This window comes from Mus pahari, chromosome 19 (assembly GCF_900095145.1).
Source record: "Mus pahari chromosome 19, PAHARI_EIJ_v1.1, whole genome shotgun sequence".
NCBI classification, from domain to species: domain Eukaryota; kingdom Metazoa; phylum Chordata; class Mammalia; order Rodentia; family Muridae; genus Mus; species Mus pahari.
The window spans coordinates 61,173,505-61,190,506 of NC_034608.1; the positions used below are offsets into that span (position 1 = coordinate 61,173,505).

Sequence of the window (17,002 nt, forward strand, 5' to 3'; positions counted from 1 at the left end):
GTGTGTGTGTGTGTGTGTGTGTGTGTGTGTGTGTGTGTGTGTGTGTTTTGCCAGGATGAATCTGAAGGCTTTCTGTTAGGCGTTTGAGGCTAGCAGTCGTTTTTTTTTAGGAGAGAAGGAACCGTGAAAAGCAGTCAACGATGACATGCTGAGAAACTACTTTTTATTGAGATCCTTTTCAAGGTAAGAAAAATCCTGGGTGTTAGTTTAAAGGAAATGCAGCATTGAGAGCCGTTTATTTTTAAGTAGGGAGGAACCTGTGTTTATAGCCTCAGCAGGACGGAAGGGGTTGTTGAAGGCTGAGCTCTAGAGAAAGATGCAGAGTTTTATGGAGTCAGGATGTCAGGCAGTCTCTAAGGCGTCCTCACCCAGACTTTACCCTCTTGCTTCCTCCGTGTGGCACTTTCCCCTTCCCGACCTGCCATTTTAGTGAAGTACCTGTGCCCGCACCAGAGTGCACCGTGAGCATAATTTGGCTCTTAACTGAAGCCATGATAATTTGGGAGTGGAAGAAGAAGCCATGGTAATTGCTGCTTACTGTTCCAAAGCATCGTGTAAGTTATTTCTGTCTGCTGAGAGAAAGCACATTAGACCATAGGGACTGAAAGCACGAGAGGCAGACAACCTGTTTCTGTGGGCAGAGTTTGTCCTGGAACCCAGGTGTGACAGACAGAGAACGGCCAGCCTAAACTGTGACGGCCCCAGTCGAGAAGAGAGGGGTGAAAAACCAAGAGGTGAGCCCAAGGATGAATGCCTTGTTAGCCCCATACTCACTGTCTGTGATGTCAACTAGAAATGTCACCTTCGTAATTCTAATAGCCTTGATCCTACAGACTCGTGTACACAGTGAATTATATTTTATATAGAGATTATCAAAAAAATATGTTTACCTTTCTTAGAATGAGAATGCATTTAACTTGTATTTTGGGGCCAGGGAAAATGGCTTAGTGGGTCAAAAACCACCCCCCAAAACTCTCATATCCAGAGCCAGGTATCTGGACCTCACACCCGGGGATGCAAAGTTACCCTCTGACTTCCACATAAATCATGCCAAATGCCCTCAGTGCACATGCGTTAACAGGTATGAAACACTGGGTCCAATCTCTACTGAAAAATAAAAAAAGCGACAGTAAAAGGAATATTAAACTGTAAACTTCAATAGTGAAATAAAACACAGTGACACTTGCTGATTCTGAGAGTGTAGGGACCAGTGCAGAGGCCCAGTGCACAGTTCCTCACTTATGTTTCCCTAATGCATAGAGGATAAAGATGACCACTTTTGTGTCTGAGGACAGCGGCCCTCTCAGTTAGAGGTGTCATGGTGTCCAACAGAATTCATGAGTTTAAGAAGTTCTACCTCTGAAGCATGGGAACCACTTCTAAATCTTACAATTTTAGGTGAAAGTAGATGAATCAGAAAAAAATGAATACATTTGAGGAGATATTATTACCCTATAGAAATTAGTAGTCATGTTCTGCGCACAGATGCTGTGTGCTGTTCATGAAGGCCGGGCATTCTCGTAACTGGAACATTTGATATGAAATCCTCTAGTGTAGCAGTAGGAGAGTATTACTACCTTACTTTACCAGAAAAGTTATTTTTTTCCTTGTGTAGGTATGGATTTTAGAAATCTACACTAAAGATGTTTAAGGGGATCCTAGACTCAAGACCAAGCTAAGGACACGTTCTGTTTTCACTTTGGAAAATATAAATTAGAAGTCCCAACTTAGTTATGAGTTCAGGTTCCGTGACCGCCTTCAAAAACTCACAGGGTGAGCTGGGTGTGGTGGCGCACACCTTTAATCCCAGCACTCGGGAGGCAGAGGCAGGCGGATTTCTGAGTTCAAGCCCAGCCTGGTCTACAGAGTGAGTTCCAGGACAGCCAGGGCTACACAGAGAAACCCTGTCTCGAAAAACCACAAAAACAAACAAACAAACAAACAAACAACCTCACAGGGTAACTCTGGGCTAAGATGATTTTTGGAGTCTAATTTTCGTAAGTATGAAACTCAGGTGATGGCATACTTTTTACACAAAATGGCAGAACCTGCCCCCTCCCATACTTTTTGTACTGTTTGTCTTGCGTAGAGCCACAGTTTCAGTTTGATTATGACATTTTATAATGAAACCTGAATCCGCTGTTCATTAATACCTCCGTAGGATTAATAATATCCCTGAAAAATGGATTATTATAAAATTCTATGATTTTGTTTAGTAATTTAACCTAAGCGTAGCGGTGTTCTGTCAGCAAACTCAGAGTTTAAAGAAGAAAAAGTTGGGCTGGAGAGATAGATGGCATGGGAGTTAAGAGCACTGGCTGCTCTCCCATAAGACCCTGATTTGATTCCCAGCACCCACAGGGCAGCTCACAACTTTCTGTATCATCAGCTCCAGGGGATCCAATGCCACCTTCTTGATTCTGCAGGCAAAACACCCATACACATTAAAAAAGTCGATAAATAAATTTTTTTATAAAGAGAAAAAAAAACGTTGTAAATGTTTGTCAGTATTACTCCCATTTGTGATATGTCCTTTGGAGCCTGTGGGTTAGTTATGGACAGAGGGAGGGAGGGAGGGGGAGAGGGGGTCGAGAGCGAGGGAGAGAGGGGGAGAGAGAGACAGAAACAGAGAGAGAGCCAGAGAGCCAGAGAATGCCAGGGAGAGCCAGAGGGAGAGAGGGGAGAAGTGTTTGGGAATCCTGAGAAGATGTGTTAGGCACAGTATGTTTGGCTCTCTTCATGGGGAGGGGACAGCTGTATTGTTTATTAGCTGGAATTTCTCTTATGACTGAGGACTTGGCAAGGGACTCAAGGCTCCTCTCTGGTGCTGGGCCAAGGATCGTAGCTGGCATACATGGGACACGCCCAAGTCTTGATGTTGGGCTTCAAGGAACTGGAGTTCCTTGACACTTGTTCCTATTTCTTGCTTTCTTCCCCTGCCTTAGCGGTTGCTTTGACACCTTAGCCTGTTTCTTGTGCTAATGCCTCTGTCTTGATTAAGGCTCTATTCCTTGGCTGGCTTTTTTTCCCTCCCTTTCTAGCCTTAAGAGCTGTCTTCCTTGTTTGGGTGATTCTTCAGATCAGCTCCTCCAGGCTGGAGCCCCCCTCCTGCTTACCACACTTGCCCAGGTGAAGGCGTTATTTGCATAGCCATAGCCTCTGTAGGTCAGCCAGCCAGTCACCTGTCCTTTTCTGAGGTAATTTACTTGTGTGGGAGGAATGGTTTAATTTGGTTCTTAGTTTCCATCCATGATCAATGGTTCTTTGGTCCTGTCTTGGTGTAGACATCAAGGTGGGAACTTGTGGAGAAGGTCTAGTTTACCTTATGGTGACTAAGAAGCAGAGAGGTGAGGGGGAGGAGGGGGAGGGGAGGAGGGTGGGAGAGGGCTGCCTAGAAATGAGTGGGGTTCTAATAGCCTCTTCCAGATCATGCATGCTTCCAGTGAGGTAGCTCCCTTCCTTTATACCTCGCCCATCTCTTAATGATTCCATCTTCACTGCAAGGTGCCACCAGACACTAGGCTACCAAGTCCAGGGAGAGTAAGGGACACTGGTGAGACTCCTCTAAACAGCTGCAGTCAGAACCTGACCTGCTGATCTCATTTCCAGACCCGGACCGAACTTCCTTCTCTCTGCCTCTCATCCCTCTGGGTTTATTATATGCCGTCCTCCTTGCTCAACATAGAGTCCTTGACATCTTTGGTATTTTTATGTTCCTTTCTGTCTCTTTCCCTCAATTCATCAGTGAATCTTTCGATAGGCCCAGAGTTTGACCCCCTTCTCCCCGCCTCCAGGATTGATCATAATGGTTTAAGCTCCCTGGCTTCTTACCTGTCCTATTGTAACAGCTTCTGAATGGGGACACCCTCCCACACTGGCTTCAAACCATGCTGCCTCCATTTCCACACACAGATTCCAGAGGGACCCCCTTCTCCGTCAGCAACCCCATGTCCCTGCTCCAGATCCCCCTGTCGTTTCTCATTTCATTGGAAGTGAAATACAGGGCCATAAAATGTAGTTGAGTAAATATATGAATGGTAAGAATGGACAAATTAATCTCAGAGTTCTAAGCAGGGTGTGTGTGTGTGTGTGTGTGTGTGTGTGTGTGTGTGTGTGTGTGTGTCTGTTATTTTAGTCTCTCCATTTGTGAAGCCTTGGCTACCTATTGGCCTCCTTCCACAGAGAATCATGAGGAAAAGCAGGACAGGGAATGACCTGGCTGTGGAGAAAACAGATAGGATCTCAGTTGAGGATGGGATGAGGTCACGCATGTCACTTGTGTGATGTGTGGACGATGATACTGTGGTCCTTTTCAAGACATAGTCCCAGTCTAATCACAAAACATCAAATTCCAGCGTGTGAAGGTGCTAGCTAGATCCTTAGTAACGTGCTCATGTGAGATGCTAATGCAGAAAACGCTTCAATTACTCGTGAAATGTAAGATGGTTTTGTGGTAGAACTGACTCTCCATGATCCTTTCTCTCCTGGCCTTTGTCGCTGGCTTCTTTTCCAGACCCGTGGTGCTCCAGCCCCAGGCCTCTCAGTTATTTTTTCCCATCCCGCCGTGTCCGAGAGAACGCAGGCATTACTTCCCAAAATGCCAGTTGTGCTAAGTTTGAGAAATACATGAAGTTTCTCTTCCTTCAGGCCTGGATGCAGTCTCTGACTGTGTGTGCTTACCCACCATCCAGTGGGCTCTTTTTCTCTTGATAGCCTTTTTGCTTTACCAGGAAGTGCTCTGTCCATCTGTCCTTCCTTCCTTCCTTCCTTCCTTCCTTCCTTCCTTCCTTCCTTCCTTCCTTCCTTCCTTCTGGTGTGGAAAGTTTTGTTCACTTTTAATTCCGCAGCATCTAGAGATGTACCTGCCTCACATTAAGTGACCATTAAATATTTGTTGAAAGATTTATAATTAAAAGAGCAAGCATATGATACACACACACACACACACACACACACACACACTTCCCAAAATTCATACGGCGTAGGACAAATGAATCTGTCTCCCTGTTTACCTTTCCCTTCTCCCTCAATTGTTATCTATCAAGAATTTCTCCTCCATTTTGAGCACATCCATGTATATACACACACAGAGAGACTTTCTTCCCTCCTTTGGCAAACATAAATGGGGTCAGCTTAGTTTTGCTAGTCCATTTCTCTGGGTATCTTTACACATTAGTATGTTGAATGCTGTCTTATTTTTGATGTCCATGTGATATTTTATGTGTAGAACTAAGCAAACATATTGAAGTCTTGCAATACTATCTTGATGCAGTTGTTCATTGTGAAGTGGATGACAGTATCACTGTCTCTTAAAACAACACGCTTTTTAAGGAGGACAGCACCTGTTCAGTGTCATTTTTGTAGCTGGTCTGTAGAGCGTTTTCCTTATGTGTACTTTTATATTCCTACTTCAGGTGGGTTTGGATTATCATTTTTGCCTTCCTTCATCCTTACATATGGAAAACAGTGATATTCCATAGTGTGACCTTTACAGCCTATAGCTGAACTGAATGGATCTCCCTCCCTCCCTCCCTCCCTCCCTTCCATCTCTTTCTCTGTTAAACTTACCAGAATTTTTTGTTTGTTTGTTTGTTTGTTTAAGTCAAACTCAAATTTCCCCATGTATCAGAACTAGTGAGCAAATAGAGATTTCTGTAGGGGTAGTCTTTGGGAGACGATCTCAGCTTGTTAAATCATCCCTGCCCCTCTAGAGGTCAGGCATCTGTACAGACTTCCTGACTTGTCTGTTGAGGAGAAGGCGTGAAAGCTACAGCACAAGTTGGGTGCCCAACTTGAACTTGATTCAGCATCCATTAAGCTCCTAATTGCTTTAGGCATATCGGCTTTCTCCCCCCCCCCCATTTAATAAAATGACTAATGGGGCAAGCTGGCAGTGGCTGAGTTAAGATACTGTAAATTAATGCTGCCATTGCTAATTTTGCTGGGCTGTCAAGCCAGCCCTCCAGTCTGCCGTTTCTTTCACTTTGCTAGTCCCTTACAGTTTTGTGCATATTCATCAGAGGGTTACTCCGCAAAGGGCAAGCTTCTGTACTGTGCTGTCAGCGCTGGGGGGTGGGGAAGCACATTGATTCCACCCCCCCCCCCACCGGGATGAATTTGCTGGCGTGATGAAGAACAGCTGGTGGGAACAGAGCCTTGTTCTCTGTCCAGATCTCAGCCCCGTGGACCTGACCTACCTTCCCACTTGTTTAAAGGCTGCCCTCTGTTTGGGCTCCCTCTTTCCCTCCTCAGTGACTCTCTGCCCTTCCCGAAGCTCTGCATCCTTCTTCCTACTTTGCTTTGATGTGCTGACAGTTCAGCTTCTGTGTGTGTGTGTGTAGCTCCTTTCACTGGGGACGCCCTCGGGACAGGTTGTGAGGGGTTTTGAAGACACCAGGCCCTCGAACAAGGGGTTATCGACAACACTGACGGTAAAATGTCAGTGCTTGGGGTGAGATTTGCTTCTCTGCCATAGTCAGAGCCGTTGCCTGTCAAGCTCCTGAATTCAGGTTTTCCTGTTATAAAATGACCTTTGACTGTATGCTCAGGTTGGTGTTTAGAAATGACTTCACTGTAAATTTGACGATAATGATTACTGTAATTCCTTTAAATAGCTTTGTAGTATCCTAAATGAGACAGCAAGGGAGTGTGCTGTAGGGAGTGAACTTAATTATTTTTATGAAGAAATAATTCCAGGATAAATTTTGAGATCAGATTACAAGCTATCATTACGTACGCTCCTGTGAGAGCACTGTCTAGGACTTTTGCCGAGAGACTCTGCATGTTCCCAGTCCTGTGTTAGCACAAGGTTATACGCTTCCCAAGCTTGGTGAAACATGCTGTGGGAGAGTGAGGCAAGAGGGCTAGGGGTTCAAGTCCATCCTTGACTACATAGTGAGCTTGAGGCCGACCTGGGTTACGTGAAATCACGTCTCAAAAGAATTTTTCCTCCCAGAAAATTAAGTTTATATGATTTTTGAGGATGTAGTTCCTAGTGTATGAGAGGAGGCATACACTATTCCTGATGTCTGTGTTTAGCCTGAAGACCTAAGTTTAACAATCAAATTCAAGGTTGGAGAGATGGATCAACGCTTAAGAAGAGAGCTGCTCCTCTTGCAGAGGACCTGTTTGCAGGAGTACACCGATGCGCGCGAAAACAATAACAAGAGAAAGATAGCTGTCAGACATACTTCTAGAGTTGTTAGAGTGTTGATGTTGGTGTTGGGAAGCGCTTACTCATAGTCTGTGTGGGTGGAGAATGCTTAATGCATAAGGCTTATATTTACAATTTATTCTTTCCCCTCCGGCAAGTGACACTCTTTTTTTTTTTTTTTTTCTCCTCTGTTACAGGTGGCCAGGAGTTAAACAATGGGGAGACACTTGGCCTTGCTTCTGCTTCTGTTCCTCTTCCTCCAGCATTTTGGAGACAGTGATGGTGGCCAAAGACTTGAACCCACCCCTCCTATCCAGTTTACACACTTCCAGTACAATGTCACTGTACATGAGAACTCGGCAGCGAAGACCTATGTTGGCCACCCCAGAAAAATGGGTGTCTACATCTTAGACCCCTCGTGGGAGATAAGGTACAAAATCGTCTCAGGAGACAGCGAGAACCTGTTCAAAGCGGAAGAGTATGTCGTCGGAGACTTCTGCTTTCTAAGGATAAGAACCAAAGGAGGGAATACCGCCATCCTGAACAGAGAAGTGAGGGACCATTACACACTGATTGTCAAGGCCGTGGAGAAAGCCACCGATGCCGAGGCCCGAGCGAAGGTTCGGGTGCAAGTGCTGGATACAAACGACTTAAGGCCCTTATTCTCCCCCACCTCCTACAGCGTCTCTTTGCCGGAAAACACAGCCATAAGGACCAGCATCGCAAGAGTCAGTGCCACGGATGCGGACATTGGGACCAATGGCGAATTTTACTACAGTTTCAAAGACAGAACCGACATGTTTGCTATCCACCCGACTAGCGGTGTGGTTGTTTTAACTGGCAGGCTTGACTTCCTAGAGACCCAGCTCTATGAGCTGGAGATCCTGGCTGCGGACCGGGGAATGAAGCTGTACGGTAGCAGTGGGGTCAGCAGCCTGGCTAAGCTGACGGTTCACGTGGAGCAGGCTAACGAGTGCGCGCCCTTGATAACCGCAGTGACGTTATCGCCCTCGGAGCTGGACAAGGACCCGACCTATGCGATTATCACCGTGGAGGACTGTGATCCAGGTGCCAACGGGGAGATAGCGTCTTTGAGCATCGTGGCTGGCGACCTCCTTCAGCAGTTTAAAACCATGAGGTCTTTCCCTGGCAGTAAAGCATTCAAAGTAAAAGCCATCGGGGCCGTCGATTGGGACAGCCATCCTTATGGCTACAACCTGACATTGCAGGCTAAAGACAAAGGGACTCCCCCCCAGTTTTCCCCCGTGAAAGTCATTCATGTCGTTTCTCCACAGTTCAGAGCTGGCCCTGTCAAGTTTGAAATGGATGTTTACAGAGCCGAGATCAGTGAGTTTGCTCCTCCACATACACCCGTGGTCCTGATCAAAGCCATTCCTAGCTATTCCCATTTGAGGTATGTTTTTAAAAGCGCTCCTGGAAAACCTAAATTCGGTTTAAATCACAACACGGGTCTCATTTCCATTTTAGAACCCATTAGAAGGCAGCACACTTCCCATTTTGAACTCGAGGTGACAACAAGTGACAAAAGAGCCTCCGCCCGAGTGGTGGTCAAAGTTTTAGGTACAAACAGCAACCCCCCTGAGTTTACACAGACCTCGTACAAAGCATCCATCGATGAGAACGCGCCCGTCGGTGCGGCAGTCACGAGGGTGAGCGCGGTCGACCCCGACGAGGGGGAGAACGGCTACGTGACTTACAGTATTGCAAATTTAAATCACGTGCCGTTCGTCATTGACCACTTCACCGGTACTGTGAGTACCTCTGAGAATTTGGACTATGAACTGATGCCTCGCGTCTACACGCTGAGGATCCGTGCCTCTGACTGGGGCTTGCCATACCGCCGGGAAGTCGAAGTCCTTGCCACGATCACTCTTAATAACCTGAATGACAACACCCCCCTGTTTGAGAGGATAAACTGTGAGGGGACCATTCCCCGAGACCTAGGTGTGGGGGAGCAGATAACCACCGTGTCTGCCATTGACGCCGACGAGCTGCAGCTGGTCCGGTACCAGATTGAAGCCGGAAATGAGTTGGATTTGTTTGTCTTAAACCCCAGCTCCGGTGTGCTGTCCTTAAAGCACTCCCTCATGGATGGCTTGGGCACGAAGGTTTCCTTTCACAGTTTGAGAATCACAGCGACAGACGGAGAAAATTTTGCCACGCCGTTGTACATCAACCTAACGGTGGCTGCCAGTCGCAAGCCGGTGAACTTGCGGTGCGAGGAGACCGGTGTTGCCAAAATGCTGGCAGAGAAACTCCTGCAGGCGAATAAGTTACACAGTCAGGGGGACGTGGAGGATATTTTCTTTGATTCTTACTCTGTCAATGCCCATGCTCCACAGTTCAGGGGTACTCTTCAAACTGGAATTGAGGTAAAGGAGAACCTCCCGGTGGGTGCCAATATACTGTTCATGAATGCTACTGACCTTGACTCTGGCTTCAATGGAAAACTCGTCTATGCCATTTCTGGAGGGAATGATGATAGTTGCTTTACCATCGACATGGAAACGGGAGTGCTGAAGGTCCTATCTCCGCTCGACCGTGAAGTAACTGACAAGTACACCCTGAATATTACCGTGTACGACCTCGGTATACCCCAGAGGGCTGCCTGGCGTCTTCTGGATGTCACGGTTCTGGATGCCAATGACAACGCGCCTGAGTTTTTACAGGAGAGCTACTTTGTGGAAGTGAGCGAAGACAAGGAGGTAAACAGTGAAATCATCCAGGTTGAAGCCACTGATAAAGATCTGGGCCCCAGCGGGCACGTGACCTACGCTATTCTCACAGATACGGAGAAGTTTTCCATCGACAGCGTGACCGGTGTGGTGAAAATTATCCAGCCTTTGGATCGTGAAGTGCAGCCTGTGCATTACCTAAAGATCGAGGCCAGGGACCAAGCCACAGAGGAACCCCGGTTGTTCTCCACCGTACTCCTGAAGGTGTCACTAGATGATGTTAATGACAACCCACCTAGGTTCATTCCACCCAATTACTCTGTGAAAGTTCGAGAAGATCTACCAGAAGGAACCATCATCATGTGGTTAGAAGCCTATGATCCCGACGTGGGTCAGTCCAGTCAGGTGAGATACAGCCTCCTGGACCACGGAGAAGGCCACTTTGACGTGGATAAACTGAGCGGGGCAGTTAGAATTGTCCAGCAGCTGGACTTTGAGAAGAAGCAACTGTATAATCTCACCGTGAGGGCCAAAGACAAAGGGAAGCCCGTGTCCCTGTCTTCCACTTGCTATGTGGAAGTGGAGGTGGTTGACGTGAATGAGAACCTACACGCTCCAGTGTTCTCCAGCTTTGTGGAGAAGGGTGTAGTGAAAGAAGACGTCCCTACTGGCTCATCAGTCATGACTGTGTCAGCCCAGGACGAGGACACAGGGAGAGACGGAGAGATCCGGTATTCCATTAGAGATGGCTCTGGAATTGGTGTTTTCAGGATAGATGAAGAAACAGGCAAGTACCATTAATCGCCTCTGCTGGCTGTACTTCCTCCCCATACTCCTCTTTGCATCAGAATTCCCAATTGGTTTCTGTTAGGGCTTGGCGTTGAAGTATGTTTACACGTTTTTTTTTTTTTTTTTTTTTTTTTTTGTCCTTTTGGCGCACTATGAAGCTACACACTGAAGGATTAACTGTCCATAAGATGAGTAGAAGGAAATTGAAATGATTATCACAGATACCGATCTCTGAAGTTTGTACTCTATTATCAAGATCATCCCTGTGGTTTTGTAGGAATCTTGAAAAGCATTCTGATGAGGGTGTTTCGTGGTGTGACGTTTCCATGCTAGTAGAGTAACATCAATACCAGTTGGCGTGCCATCTACAGGGTAGTGCTTACCTGCAAAGTTACACAACCCACCCAAAGGCTTTTATGCACTAAAACTACTTTATCATCTGCTTTATGTCCTTCAGGCTTTGAGAGGCCATTGTAGGGCAGTGTGGAATGTTGAACTGAAAAGACTCGGATGGTGGCCGTGTCCGAGGGTTTTACTGCTGTGAGCAGACACCATGACCAAGGCAACTCTTATAAAGGACAACATTTAATTGGGGCTGGCTTACAGGTTCAGAGGTTCAGTCCATTATCATCAAGGCAGGAGGCATGGCAGCATCCAGGCAGGCATGGTGCAGGAGGAGCTGAGAGTTCTACATCTTCATCTCAAGGCTGCTAGCAGAATACTGGCTTCCAGGCAGCTAGAATGAGGGTCTTATAGTCCACACCCACAGTACCACACCTTCCAATAGTGCCATTTCCTGGGCTTGGCTTAGACAAACCATCACAGGCTGTCTTCAGTCAGACTCTTCTCAAAATGAGCTGTTTAATCTATAAGATGGAGACATTCAGTTTTTAAATTTGTCTTGTTGTGCTTTGTGATATAGGGGATTGAACCTATAACCTTCTGCATGCTAGGCAGGCACTCTATACACGGATTGGCTGCATCAAGGTTTAGGTGAGGAAGTCATTTAAGTAATGTGTTGGGTTTATTCATAGTTTTTGGAAATGGTATTGGTGTTTTGCTATAACATACTATTTTTCCCCAGAATACAGTTCAATTCCTGGGATCTCTGAGGTAGCCAGGTTTTTTTGTATTTGTTTTTGTTTTTTGTTTTTTTTTCCAGACAGGGTGTCTCTGCCAGTCCTGGAACCCACTGTGTAGACCAGGCTGGCCTCAAACTCAGACGCATGTCTGCCTCCCAAGTGCTGGGATTAAAGGCTTGTAGCCCCCTAGATAAGCCCCTACTCCCCCAACCTCTGCCCCTCTCCAGTGTCCAGTTCTTGAGTGTGTACTGTTTTCCTTTGAGATCACAGATCTGTACTTACAAGTCAGTGTTCCAATGGATGTGAGCTTTATGGGGCAGGTTATTTACCTCTGATATCTAGTTCTTTAAAGTGCCCAGTGCACAGAAACTGCTTAATAAACAGTAACGTCACAGGTGAATTGATGAATTTTGGCTGCGACTGCCCTGCCCTCTGAATATGGTAAGCAGAGGGAAATGTGATGTCCCAACACCAGTAAAGTCTGGGTGGGCCTCAGTTTACAGGTCTCCTGGGTGTTCTTTCACAAATCTGGGTGTTCTAAGAAGACCTTTCTATTATGCTAAAATTTGATGTGTTTGGTATTACCAGACACATGAGACAAGAACAAAAAAGCCTGCAGTATTTTAGCCGTAAGTCACCCTAGCTTAGGGTGCACAGCAGCAGGAAAATAGAATCTTCGCTGGAGAACATGACTGGAAGGCTCCAGGCTCACTGAAAATTATGCTTTCTATTAAGTCATGGGGCTTTCCCCTCATTGATTATATTTCAGTAGTGTCACTCAAATGAACTTCTGAGAATTAGTTTAAGGCAGAGGGAAATGGCGTAATCAATAGTGTTTGGGAATCAGCCTCCTGGAGCCGACTCTTTTTGGAGGGGTGTCCTTCTGTCCAGTATAAGTCAGAACTGGTGGTCCAGGAACAATATAGAAAAATACTCAGGAGTTAAGGTTGAAATTGATACTTTCCTGTAGACTTTCTGGGAACTTATTCTTTACCTTTTTTTTTTTTTTTAACCCCCCTCTCAACATAAATTTCCAAGCCTATAAGGAGCTGTTAGAAGTTAAAGTTGAGTCACAAAATATAATTTGAGCCTTAATTTGCATTCTCTTCGTGACTTAAATTATGAGCACTGCCTTTTGGCTCTGTCTTTTTTTTTTTTTTTTTTTTTGGGTGAAAATAGTTTGCTTTTTCAAAAGGATCACATAGAAACTGGCATTTTTCACCTATAAATGTAAGGGATGGGATTGCTCCCGCTGCCAAATGGGGAGAAGGAGATAGGATGGACAGCATCTTTAAATAGGTTCAGAGCAGTGTGCAGTGGTCACGGACTTTTTCCAGTGGTAATTTAGTGGGAGGGGAGGTGGGGGCAGGGGGGGCACCGGGATCCTAGGGAGTGAGATTGGTTACCATAGGAAACACTCTTACCCATGTCTATAATTATAGTTAAAGGGGAGAGTGAGGCTAGAATGTTTCTAAGTCATTATTCTGTGGTTCTTGTTTTATAGAGGACTATTCTCCCTGTGCGGTGATACGTATATATGGTTTCTGAGATCGTGTAAGTGATGTACTAGCTAGCTAGACGTTGAACTATTGTACTGAAACAACGTAGGTTGGGCGGTAGATTTATCTGACCTAGTCATTTTGTAGATTTCTAGCCAGGAGATTGGGTATTAAGTGTTCAGTGTCTTCAGGAAAACCCTGTCTACTGGAGTAGAAATGCTAAGATTAAGACTGGGGAAGAGGGGACTGTGGTAAAGGAAAAGCGTTGGCTATTCAAGCATGAGGAGTTGAATCCCCATCCTTAGGAGACAGACGCGGTTGGAGCTCTGTCCCTGGGCAGCCTAGCCAAGTCGGCTTCAGGAAGAGACCTTGTTTAAGAATATAAGATGAAGGGCCTGCAAGATGGCTCCTAAGTAAGGGTCTCTCTGCACAAGGCCTGACAACCAGAGTTCAGTTCCTGGAACTCTCAGTTCCTCTTTGCCCCACCAACTAAAGTTTGCAGGCTAATTTTTTCATTTGACCAACATAGAAGGATAGAAAGGTACCCGTCTAATGAAGAATAGTAGGGACAGTTTGGGAAGAGTGGGGGGGACCACACAGAAGACAGCCCTAAAATGCAAGGAAGCTGGAGGTGGGGATGTCTGACGTCAGGTGAGCACTTTGCCCTCTGCCCTCTGCCACTGCACCTACTTCCTGTGCCATGGGTGTGCTTGATACTGTGCCCAGTGATCAGGGCCTGGGCAGAGCTGCTGTGCCAGTTGTTTTGTCGATTTGACACAAACTGGAGTGAACTGGGAAGAGAGACCCTCAATTGATAAATGCTTCCACCTGATTGGCCTGTGGTCATACCTGTGGGGTTTGGGTTTTTTTTTGAATGCTGATAGATATGGGAAAGCCCCGCCCACTGTGAGTGTTGCCATCACTGGGCAGATGGTCTTGCGTAAGAAAGCAAGCTGAGCAAGCCAGGGGAGCTAAGCCAGAGTGGTGTCTCTCTGCTGGTCTCTGCTTCAGTTCTTCCCTGCAGCGTCCGGACTTCCCGAAGTGATCAAGTGTGACCTGGAAGTGTGAGATGCAACAGACTCTTCTCCCAAGTTGCTTCTTTTTTAAAAAAAAAAAAAAAAAGAAATCCGAGCACTAGAGAAGGAAACTGGGACAACCGTTTTGGCTCCGGAGAGCCAGAAACCGTCTTCTTCCCCGTCTGCCTCTTGCCTTTGGCTCTCAGCTGCTCGTGAAGATTGAGTCATGTGAGCAGGTTTTTGTGGTGGCTTTTAACTATTTCAATACCATCAGATGTGCGTCCCTTTTTACGTGCTTCTTACAGGTCAGAGAACAATCCAGCAACCGACATCTAATTCTTGCTCCCTTTGGGATTCTCCTCTTTACCCATGTCCATTTCAAACAGCCACAAAAGTAGGAATTAAGAAGATTCTAGCCCGGTGGTGGTGGTGGCGCACGCCTTTGATCCCAGCACTTGGGAGGCAGAGGCAGGAGGATTTCTGAGTTCGAGGCCAGCCTGGTCTATAAAGTGAGTTCCAGGACAGCCAGGGCTACACAGAGAAACCCTGTCTCGAAAAAACCAAAGGGGGGGGGGGAGGTTCTACGGACTCCCTAAAATATGTGATTAAAATACACAGCCTTACCAATTGTGAGTTTCATATCTATTTTGCTAACTGCTTGGCAGGACGGTAATGTGTAGTTTCAAGGTGGGGGTGGCAGTCATCTGCCCATCTGACATCCCTCGGTATGTTTTTCTGAGCAGCCTTTGGGTCCCAGCGAGGCTCACAGATCCTGACCTTTGTGATCACCCTGCCACTTGAGGGTTTGCAAGGGTAGAGCATTGTGTGGGAAAGCTTGTCTTCTCTGAGTACCAATTTCCTGAGCTCTAATTCCGGTCCTTGAAATCTCTGAAGGGGCTGGGCAAGTGGTTCAATAGGGAGAGTGTGTGCCAAGTAGACTTGAGTTTGCATCCCCAGTACCCATGCAAGGAAATCCCGTCAGAGTGGTGCTGGCTCCTAGGTAGTTGCAAGGATGGGGTAGAGATGCAGATCCTTGAAGCTCATCGGCTGCCCAGACAGTCTGGCGGAATCAACTAACCACCAGGTTCCTTGAGACATCTCAGGAAATCATGATGAGGAGCGAGGAAAAGCTAGGCTTTAGCTCCCAAGTGTACCATCATGCTCTTGTCCACCAGCACATACCTGTGTTCCCAGACCTACACCACACACACACACACACACACACACACACACACACACACACTCTTAAAAATATCCTTGCTGAGGATTCTAAAAGGAATGAATAGAAACTCTTTGTGGTGTCTTTAATGCATGTCTGGGTTGGCATTTAGATTTGGGCTCATCCACATTACACTCAGCTTCCCGCTCCTTTTTTGCCTCGGCTCTTGGTTGCCTTGTGAGCTTTGACCTGTAGCAGAAAAGAGAAAGCGCTTCCCTTCTGCACGCACACCGCTGAACAAATTGCTTAGCTCGCTTGTCCCCCACGTCTGTCAGTGCTAGAGGACCATGGTCCTACGTCATTTTCCGAACTTTGGAGAGACCTAAGTGAGTCTGCAGGAAGGCTTAGCCCGTGCCTCTGTGAATGGTGTCGACATGCTGGTTGAGTCTCTTCCCCAAGGTGGGTGGGGTAATCCCATGCCAGGGGGCACAGTTTCTCTTCATTCTGGAGGAGTGTGGATCAGTGTTGGGTTGTTACTGGAATGCATCTCAGTGTTCCCGGTTCTAACTGCTCTTTTGGGGGAGTCCATGTCTTTCATTAAGATAAGAGCAAATTGTAAGCTAATTAGCGCCGTGTTACTGGTAGGTTGTCATCCTGTTTTCAGAATTGAAATTTATGTTTGTTTCCATGGGAAAGTTGGAACGAATTAATATGGAAATCTAGCTGTTTTGACAAAAGAAATCACCTTATTTGAGATATAGAAGGGAAAGTGAAGGCTGTACCTACCTTCCTCCATTCGTCTGTCCGTCCGTCCATCCATCCATCCATCCATCCATCTGATGCTTGGCAAACACTCTGCAATGAACTATATTCTCAGACCTTTTGTTTCAAGTTTTGATATAGGGTCTTGCTAAGTGGCCCAGGTACGCCTTGAATTTGTGATCTGTGGTCACTCCTGCCCCAGCTTCTGGAGTAGCTGGGACTACTGGCTTCCACCACGAGGCCTGGCCGAGGACAGACCGCCTTTCTTTTAAGGGTAAAAGTCATGGTGTTCATCTTAGTCACTGATTCTGGCATTGTTCCTCTGGAGGTTGGCCCCTGGCCTTCCTCTGTGAGGTGGATACTGTTTCTGTGGTGGCAGCAGAAAGAATTCTTGTTCAAGCCAACATGACTGCTGACCTCATCGAGAAGGAGAATGCTCTGGAAGTCTGAAATATATTAATGCTATGTAGTTACTTGTCCCAGTCTGAAGAGTGTTTTATTCTAACTTTACGAAGGATATAGTGTGTGTGTGTGTATGTGTGTGTGTGTGTGTGTAGACCTTGTGGTCATTTTGTCTTGTTCCTGACAGGCAGCGATATGGCAGGTCTTCCCTGCCCATGACTGCTGGGAGCTGGGTGGCCCTTGATGGTATGGTAACAGCAGGCTGCAGAGTGGAAGGAGCTGAGCAGCCCTCGGTGGGGCGGTGACTGCTGTGGTGGGAACAGTTCCCTTCACTGGAACTGGGTCTAAAACATCTCCAGGCAGGAACAGGAACTTAAAAAGAGACTCGGGGTGGGAGGCGCCTGTTCGGGAGGTAAGAAATGTGCTGGTGAAAGGCCTTTTGTG

At 46.6% G+C, this 17,002-nt stretch overlaps 1 protein-coding gene across 11 annotated transcripts in view; it reads left to right on the plus strand.

Moving 5' to 3' along the window:
- The window catches only part of Fat1 (FAT atypical cadherin 1), a 120,221-nt gene that overhangs the window by 7,847 nt on the left and 95,372 nt on the right, over nt 1-17,002 (plus strand). For 9 of the 11 annotated variants that reach the window (XM_029532036.1, XM_029532042.1, XM_029532044.1 and 6 more), the window contains exon 2: nt 7,351-10,636. In XM_029532036.1, the coding sequence (XP_029387896.1) occupies nt 7,369-10,636 (3,268 nt within the window). In that variant the 5' untranslated portion in view covers nt 7,351-7,368. Of the gene's footprint in view, nt 1-110; nt 184-7,350; nt 10,637-17,002 lie in introns of all 11 variants that reach the window. The other 2 variants (XM_029532038.1, XM_029532039.1) reach the window with 1 other exon arrangement.